The sequence below is a fragment of the Sphaerodactylus townsendi genome, unplaced genomic scaffold (assembly GCF_021028975.2).
Source record: "Sphaerodactylus townsendi isolate TG3544 unplaced genomic scaffold, MPM_Stown_v2.3 scaffold_1717, whole genome shotgun sequence".
Classification (NCBI taxonomy): Eukaryota; Metazoa; Chordata; class Lepidosauria; order Squamata; family Sphaerodactylidae; genus Sphaerodactylus; species Sphaerodactylus townsendi.
Genome location: NW_025950307.1, coordinates 264 through 10,021, shown reverse-complemented (window position 1 = coordinate 10,021; position 9,758 = coordinate 264). Strand labels below are relative to the sequence as shown.

The 9,758-nt window shown below is 43.1% G+C and overlaps 1 protein-coding gene across 1 annotated transcript; it reads right to left on the bottom strand.

The window, feature by feature from the left end:
* Positions 1–116: 116 nt before the first annotated feature.
* On the bottom strand, positions 117–9,113 carry LOC125425002 (sortilin-related receptor-like). Its single transcript, XM_048482448.1, has 4 exons — positions 8,974–9,113; positions 6,519–6,645; positions 5,799–5,968; positions 117–454 (listed from the first exon to the last, which is right to left on the bottom strand). The coding sequence occupies exons 2-4, from the start codon at positions 6,554–6,556 to the stop codon at positions 117–119; spliced, it is 546 nt and encodes a 181-aa protein (XP_048338405.1). The 5' UTR covers positions 6,557–6,645; positions 8,974–9,113.
* Between the last annotated feature and the right edge of the window lie 645 nt (positions 9,114–9,758).

Here is a 9,758-nt window from a genome sequence, read left to right as displayed (position 1 = left end):
GAAGGAAGGAAGGAAGGAAGGAAGGAAGGAAGGAAGGAAGGAAGGAAGGAAGGAAGGAAGGAAGGAAGGAAGGAAGGAAGGAAGGAAGGAAGGAATAAGAAACACCACTGGTGCCTTCAACCATAGGCCTGGCAGAATAGCTGCAGACCTGCAGGTTCTGGTCTCATTTGACAGAGCATTCCACCAGGGCCAGAGCTGAGACCGAACTGGGAACCCACGACCCACCACATAATCAAAGGACACAGATCCGTGCTTCCCAGCAATGCTATCATAACTTCCTCTACGTTCACAAAGGTCTCCCGCTCGGGATTGGCGTCAGAATGCAGCTTAATGATACCTACAACATATTCTCTTATCAGGCCATGGCTATTAGCTGGCGGTGCCCACTGGCAAATCACGACATCTTCAGCTTCTCTCTTTGACGACAACTGAAGATGCTGGGGAGGATCCGGCACTGGCAGAAGAGTTTGGAAGAGAGAAAGGCAGGATTAGAGGCATCTGAGTCTGTTCTTGTCAGGACAGAAGTAATAAGAGTTCAGTTAAAGCTCCTTTTAGGAAGGAGAGAGACACTACAAGGGAAACACACACACACACCCCGAACAATATGCCCCCTTAACGCCAATGTAGGGAACTATCGGTTATACCAGGAGTCCCCAAGCTTTTTCAGTCTGTGGGCACATTTGGAATTCTGACACGGCATGGCGGGTACAGAAACAAAATGGCTGCCACAAAATGGCTGCTGTGGGAGGTGGAGCCAACCACAAAATGAATGTCCACAGCTTAACTTCAGTGACACAGTACAGATCCTTGGGCTAGGATGGCAGCAGCCACACAGTGTGGAAAATACCCAACAGCAAGTGTAACTGAACTTCGTACAGGATGGTATTCTCGTACAGGAGGGTTCCTCATACCATCGGGACCTCTCCCCCTCTTGCTAAAGGGATCAGATTTAGGAGGGACGCCATCTAGATATATTATAACTGCTGTTTTTATTATAATTTATGGATGCCTATGATGTTTTTATGTGTTTTATGTTGTACACCGCCCAGAGCCCTCCGGGGATTGGGCGGTATAAATAAATTAATATATGTATATATATATGTAATAATAATGTAATAATATGTAATAATGTAATAATAATAATAATAATAATAATAATAATAATAATAATAATAATAATTGCAATTCCTGGTGACAGCAGGATTGATGAGAAGCAACTGGAAAAACTTACACGATACCAGGATTTAAGGATTGCACTACAAAGACTCTGGCACAAACCAGTAGGGAATTGGTCCCAGTGGTGAGGCATTTTACTGGGTTGCAGTGCCTAAGATCTTGAGCGGACACTTAAAACAATTGGTATTGTTAAAATCACCATATGTCAGCTGCAAAGGCCACACCTACTCGGCTCTGCATGTATTATTGATCGATACATCCACGCAGTCCTAGATGCTTAGGAAGTGTCGGACGTGTGATATAATACAAAAATCCAATATATTGATCTTGCTTGCTTGCTGTGTGTAACTGTTTTTGTATCAATAATAATAATATATAATAATGTAATAATAATAATAATAATATGTATGTATGTAATAATAATAATAATAATAATAATAATAATAATAATAATAATAATAATAATAATGTAATGCCATCATCCCATCCCCCCAAAGGGCACTGCCTTGGTGATCGCAACGCTAATCCGCACTTATTCGCGACACCGTAAAGTTCAACATCTGAAATCCGAAAACAAATGGTGGGGCTTGTGTGCCGTCCAATGAGTACCAACAGGGGGGGCTGTGCTGTTCCAGGGCCACCCAAACCAGAGACGACCTGCTGATGCAAGGAGCCAGACTGAAATGTACGGTCGTTTTACCAAAACTACCATACGTCTGCGCCCAAAGCCCTACTAGTCGAGGGCCGATGCACCAAACGCATGGTGAAGCACAAGAAAAAGCACCAAACTTCCCATATATACGGACCGCCCGTCGCCCGGGTCAACAAGGACCCAGCTATTCTAGTGCTGGAGGTATAAATCTGGGCATTTGGCTGGGAAAATGGGCTATAGGGACCTCAGGATCTTCAGCTGAGCAACCAGGACTGAAGACTGCAGGGCTACTGGAAGTAACCCTCGACAACAAAGCGTCGAAAATATTACCGTGTGCAGAGAACAGAGAAATTATGGCTTGCTACTATTGCCAAATCAAACCCATCAAAAAGAGGATACCTCAAACGAATGTACCAATTAAGTCTGGAAAGCTAACTTCACCCCAGACACAGAAATTACTATTGAGCAGACTTGCTGCTGATCAAAGAGAGATATATTGAAAGGAACAAGGTTTTAGTGCACTAGAGCTAGCAGAAATCCAGCAGAAAGCGACAAGACAATGGTATTGAAAACATACCACAAGAAACACTCAAAGAGAAATTCAACAAAATTGGCAACAATTCCAAAGTGTTCACTAGAAGCGACAGAGGAGGAGAAGAGGAGGAAGAAACAACAATAATCCACACCTCCAAAGCGAGTTTTCAACCCGAACAACCCAAAGTTCCCAATTGACAAAAAAAAGCAAGAAGAACTGATGCACAGAAGATCTAGAACACACGAACAATGCAAACGAACGTACAAGATTTCGCCACCATTGAAGATTGTTCCAAGGAAGGATCTGCTCAATTCTACTGAAAGGATGCAAACAAGGTCATTGCTGGAATCCAAAACAATGTCACTGCATGAACAAACCAGCTTATGTACAGCACTGCAGTAGTGATTACTATAAAGAGCTAGGGGTAAAGATTCATCACTCCCAGAAAGAGAATGCCAAAATGATTACTCCAAAGCTGGAAAATCAGACTGGGAAGAGAAAAAATCCGCGCATAGCTACCGATTCAGGATGCCAGCAAACTGAAAAAAGTATGAAAGGAGAAGAAGCTGAAAAAATGACAAAATCAAGGACAGACCTAGCTTAAGAGGTGCACCACCTGTGGACAAGAGGAAACTCAATGAGGCAATAGAGGTGGTCAGAACAACAGCTGGTGGCAGTTTCAAAGAAGATTGCAAGATTCGGAAGCAAGGGTTGCTCAATTCAAGCAGAATCCAACTTTTCTACTCCAAATCCAGAAACGATTCTACACCAGAATGTAAGTGGAGATGTGAAGCGAGAACACAGGAGAGCCAGACAGAGAACAAACGCATTGAGTTCTGGAAGGAGAGAAACATTTGGGGCAGCCTCAAAAAACTACAACCGAAATGCAAGTTGGGCCAAAGATGTGGAGGCTGAACTGAGCAGCAACAACATGGACAACCTGGTAACAACTAAAATGGTTGGAAAACGAGCAAAAAAGGTGAAGAACTGGACTGCCCCGAAGGCAGCGATGAAACTACATGGATTCTGGCTAGAAGAAACTGACCAACTTGCATGAAAGAATTGCCCAACAGTTGAATCAGGTGCTGCAAACAGGCCAAATTGAAGAGATGGATGACAACCCAGGAAACGTTTCCTGATAATGAAAGACCAAGAAAAGGGAGCAATCCCTAGCAATTACAGCGCCAATCCCTTGCCTACCAACAACCTTTAAAGCTTTTACTGGCATATTAGCTGATGCAATACAAGACCACCTGGAAGGAAAGAAATTGCTGCCCCTAGAACAAAAAAAGGAAACAAACGAAAACAGTAGTGGGGAACAAAAGATCAACGCTGCTCATATAGATAAAAATGATCCTTGAGAATTGCAAAAGAAGGAAAACCAACTTGCATGTAGCTTGGATTGATTACAGGAAAGCATTCGATTCACCGCCACACAGTTGGATACTCTACATTTTAACCTGGAGATAATTGGAGTCAGTAGAGAACATCATTAAGAAATTGGTCAAGAATGCACAATGCAACACACTTGGAAAACAGAATTAATAGTCAATGGAGCAGGAATAGGGGAAGTCCAACATCCTAAGGGGAATATTCCTAAGGGGAGACTCCCCTGTCCCCACTACTCACTTCATCATTGCTATGATTCCACGCTCTCTATAATTCTGAAAGAAAACAGGTCAAGGATATCGTAGACAGCAAAAGAAACTCACCAAAAAATTTCACACCTTCTATACCTGGATGACCTAAAGCTCTATGAAAGAAAAAAAGCAGAGATTGAGTCAGTACTGAACACAGTGAGAGGCTTTAGCACTGACATTGCAATGGATTTTGGACTTGACAAGTTATTGCAAACCTTTGGAACTCGAAGTAAAGGTAAAACTTTTACAACATGCCCGAAGGTTAAAGAAATATGCCAAATGCCACTTAGAAATAAAAGAGGAGAAACTTACCAGTGAATGAAAGTTACAAAATACTTGGGGATACTGCAAGCAGAGAACATCAAGCTATGCATAGAAGTCAAAGGCGCAATTAGGAAGGAATATCTTAGAAGGGTCAGAAAAAAAAATCTTGAAATCAAAGCTAAATGGAGGAAATACAATAAAGGCAATTAATACTTGGGCGGTGCCTGTAGTACGCATACACTGCTGGCATAATTAACTGGACACAAGCCCGAATTGGACATCCCACGGACAAGAAAAACAAAGGAAAATTATGACCATCAATCGAGACACTGCATCCAAGAAGTGATGTAGACAGACTCTACCTGGCAAGGTCAGGGGAAGGGGAGGAAGAGGACTGCTCCAGGTCAAGCAATCAGTAGAGGAAGAGAAAAGAGAGGCCTGGAAAAGGAATAAGCATCCAAGAGAAAGTCCAAGAGCCAGCATTGAAAAGAAGTCCACAAGGGCTGAGATGCTGAATGAAAAGAATCAAAAGAAGAGTATAGAGCCCGAACCGTTTAAAACACGAAAGGAGCAGTGGCTAAACAAAACCCACTCCATGGAGCCAGTACTTTTGCTAAGAAACATTGAAGGGAAGGTTGACAGCAAGCAAACATACGGGAGTGGCTCAGAAGGGGAACTCTAAAGAAAGAAACTGGAAGGCCTGATTTTTGGCTGCCCAGGAGCAAGCTTATTTTCACAGGACAAATGCAATAAAGACAATGCAATCCCGAAAAAAAGTCCTACAATGACCCAGGCGCGCCGTCTTCTGCAAAGAGTGTGATGTGAAAAAACCGTGGAGCACATCATCTGCTGCTGTAAGAAAATAGCCCAAATCTGACTATCTCGAGAGAGCGTCACAAGCTAGGCTAGGGGCAACAATGGTGCATCTGGAACCTTTGTAGTAAGTACGGCTCTGCCCTGTAGTAAGACCTATGGTATCGCAGCACAGTTTCGTAGAGATGTCCACAAGAAAATGAGAGAAGCAAAAATACTCTGGGACTTTAGAATACAGACAGACAGACACCTGGCACACAACACCCCAGACATAACAGTTGATAGAGGAAAGAAACATGTTTGGATCATCGGTGTTTGCTGTGCCAGTTGACAGCAGGGTAGAGGGACAAAGAGCTGGAAAAAAGACTCACAAAATACAATGCTGACCTAGCAAATTGAAGTTGTGAACGATTGTGGCAAAAAAAAGAACAACAGTAATCCCACCCCTAGTAGTCTGTTGCTCTAGGAGTGCGAATCCCCAAGAAATCTTGAAAAACATCTGGAAAGCCTAAACTTGGACAGAACATCAGTCCACATGCTGCAGAAAGCAGCACTTCTAGGAACTGCACATATTCTACGCAAATACCTCTAATATCCTAGGTCCTTGGGAAGGACTCGATATTCAGAGATGAATTCCAGACACTTGTGCTGTGTTGTTATGTGTATAATAATAATAATAATAATAATAATATTCGATATCCTGTGGTTTGTGACTTACATCCTTCTGGGGTCCGCAAGGTGATGATGTCATTGGTGTTGTAACCCTTGGTCAGGCACTGGACCTGAACTTTGACCTGGTATGTGCAATCTGGTTTCAATACTTTCAAGACGCTGCTGGTTTTGTTGCTATGGGTTTCTAGAGATTTCCACACACTTTCTCCAACCACCCTGGGTTCAGGAATTCAAAAAGACAAGAACAACAAGTATTGTCGAAGGCTTTCACGGCCGGATTCAACTGGTTCTGGTGGGTTTTCCGGGCTGTGTGGCCGTGGTGTGGTGGATCTTGTTCCTAACGTTTCACCTGCATCTGTGCCAGCCACAGATGCAGATGAAACGTTGGGTAGAATTTCGATCCACCGAACCACAACCACACAACAGAAAAACTACCAGAGACTAGAATTTCTTCTTCATGGTTTTACAATTGAAACAAGACACCTGAATAGCTCAAGTTCTGAAACGGCTTCAGCAGCCAGATCAGTCACCATGTTGAGACTTATTCACTTCTTTCAACAATGGTATCAATGACTACAGCTTGTTGTAGTAACTATTTAGCATGATTGGTAATGGGCTACCTGTGATCTGCCATATGGCAGTGCCACTGTCATTACTGATACGTGCAACTCAATTAGTTGGTCATACGCATGTGGCTTGATTTTAGGCACAAGATCGATTCCTGCAGAAGTTAGGGCTACCAGAATGTTAAACCGGGCCAGGCTACCTGTAGTGGATATTGTAGACACAGGATCCAACTGGCATCTTTTTAGGCCGAGTCCAGGTTAGAGTAACATCCCCTGAGAAGTCGGCTGTCCACTGGAGGTTCTGCACTTTATAGACCAAGGTATCATCTAGGGAACAGAATACAAAAACGATTGATTTGGAGATGGAATTGGAAACACAAATTGCAGCTGCAAAGACATGCAGTGTGCTCCAAGCCAACCCAAGGCCACTAAAATGGCTCCACAGATCAACTCTGATGTTAATACACCTGGCATGCATTTCACCAAACTGGCAGGATGAAAGGTGCCACTGGACTAAAATTTAGCTGGCTACCCTCTGAAACACAAAAATCTTGTTGGTCTCTAAGATGCTACTGGCTTCAAATCTGCCTCTCCCTTTTAACTCAGCCTTCTGTGCCTCGTGGAACATGCTCAGTCCGCGTCAGGCCCTTTTGGGTTGCCCCCCCCCCCCACACACACACACATTCTTTTGCTTACATACAAAATCGTAAGTTCCTGATTAGGTAGAAACCCTGACATTGTCTGCTGCTTTTTGATATTGTTGCTTTTGTGATGGCCCCAAGTCACATCCCTTTATGAAGGAATGATGAGACAGAACAAAAGAGATAATCTACAGATGCAGATAAATTGTGAGATACAGGTAAGAAAAGGCATTTAGAAAATTAAGCACACCTGAGACTGAAGTATAAAACCTTTTCTTGGCATACTAGTTTTCCATGAATAAGGAGATTTGGATGTGGAAAGGAAGAAGCGCTCAAATAGGCAATCCTCTCCATACTATTCCTGAAATTTTGCATAGTATGATTTATCTGCTCTGCAGATCAGCTCTAACTCTGTCCAAATCTCAGGGAAGGTACCAAAGAACCAAACGGTACATCCACGGATACTGAAAGAACCACACTTCTCTTTAGAATTCTGGCCAGGGCGGTAAGTTGCGGTGGTCCAATGAACAGAACGCAGGCAGTCTCCCCAGATCAATATTTAATTAAAGAACTAAAAACTGATTGATGTTCTGCAGCCTCTGAGCTGTAAAGGAAAATGGCCGACTCCCAAGGCACCAGGAGGGGGCGGGGGAAGCGATCGATTGCTATTAGTGTTGTCATTATCTAAGCTGGAATGAATCAAGGTCCAGGAATTTTGCTGACAAAATAGCATTTTGTCTGTAGGGCTAATACTGGGAGGGTGGAGGAAAGAAAGAAGTTGGAAAAACAGCATTAAAACACAACTCTCTCTGAGAGGTCTGTGACTCACAGTGCAAAACCTGAACAATGGGTCTGGGGTACAAAATATAGCCAGCTGTGTACCATGGCTTGCAGGGATCTCAACAAAAGTTCCATTTTTGCTGCCAGCCTGGGACTTTAGATAAAGAGCAGCTAAAAAGGGCTTGGCTAGCGGGTCATGTGTTGTGGGAGTCTGCTTCGGAAAAATTCCTTTTGTCCTGGTTCTTCAAACTCTCATTTGCTTTAAATCCTGCCTGCTGTCCATTTCTAAGAGGATAAATATTCCCCCAATAGCCAATGCTTTACACAGCTGAAAACTTGATGTAGAGGGCAGAAGATCTGGGAGATCTAGATTCAGATCACACCGTGCCATGTAATCCCCTGAGAGATTCTCCACCTAATCAACCTCATTGGAGTTGGCCCTCCCCCTAGGCGGCCATTTTGTTTACATGGCCACCACCCTTTCTCAAAATCTTACAAATTACCTACAGGATCAACAAGTCTGGGGACCGTGACTTCAGCCAATGCACCTGCTTTGTTCTCAATGCAGCCCAATACAGAAGTTCCTAAAGACAAGGAACATGGGACTGGTTGCTGTGAGTTTTCTGGGCTGGGTGGCCATGGTCTGGTAGTTTTTGTTATTTCTCTCCATAGACATGGGATTCTTATCTCTTTACTGATGCTAATTTTCTGCATTTTTCAATTCTGTGCATATCTCTCAGCTCCAAAGCTGATCACTTCTTGGACTGTATTACTGCACCCTGACTCCAACTGACTTTTCTTTCTTACACCCCTTCCCACTTTCAGACTTAGAAATCAGGGCTGGTGAATCTTGATTCCTATTTGTATCCGGAGAAGTGAGCTTTGACTTATAAAACCTTACACCCTGGGGAAAAAATGTACATTGCTAGTGGACTTGTATTTTGTTTCACTATTAGAAATGAACACAGCTACTCACCAGAAACTCAATACCAAATGTTGTTGTTTGAAGGGGAAGGAATGGAAACATGAGATAAAATGGACTGAAGAAGCAGAACACACATTTTCACAGAAATGTATACACAAAAGAGAAAAAAATATTAAACTGAAAGAAAAAGTAAGATTCCTGCAAGTGCAAAAGAAAACGGGCATTTATGGATGCTCTCCTCTGCCTACGATATGCAACTCCACATCAGTACAGAAGATAACAGGGAGATTTGCATTTTCTGAGGCTTACCAGTGCAATTTCTCTCATCACTGCTATCTGAGCAATCCAGGAAACCGTCACACCGCTCCGCCACCTTGAAGCAAGTCTCCCCATCTTCACATTTAAACCCACTGGGGCATGTCAAGGTACTCTGTGTAGCTGGCGGACAAGAGGAAAACGTTATGATTCCTGATATTATCACCCCCTCCCCACCCCAGTTCACCTGACTCTACTGTCTACTCTGAGCAGTAGCAGCTCCTCGGGTTCTTAGCCTGGGAGGGTTGTTCCACAGGGAGGTCACTCGAGGTCCTTCAGCTGTGGATTGCTCCAGCATGAACACATGAAGCTGCCTTATACTGAGTCAGACTTTTGATCCATCAAAGTCAGTATTATCTACTCAGGCTGGCAGCTGCTCCCCAGCATTTTAGGCTGAAGCCTTTTACATCACCTACTGCCTGGTCCTTTTAATAATTTCCATTATTATTTAACTTGCTTACTATCACAGCTGTCAGTTGTTTAACTGGTTGTGGGCCTTTCGTTACAATTCCGAGCCCCACCCAGATTATTATTATTATTTAATTTTGTTTAATATCACAACTGCTAGTTCTTTAGCTGGTTACGGTTGTTGTTGTTATTATTATTAGATTTCTAGCCCACTCTTTTCTGACTACAGTCAGGCTCAGTCAGGGTGAGCCACATCATGGTGAAAATTATACATATAAATCAATGACAATTAAAACTATCATTAAAATTCTAATTTTTAAACCGCCCTCATGCCCTTAACAACATTTAAGTGCCCCCCCTCCCCGCACTCT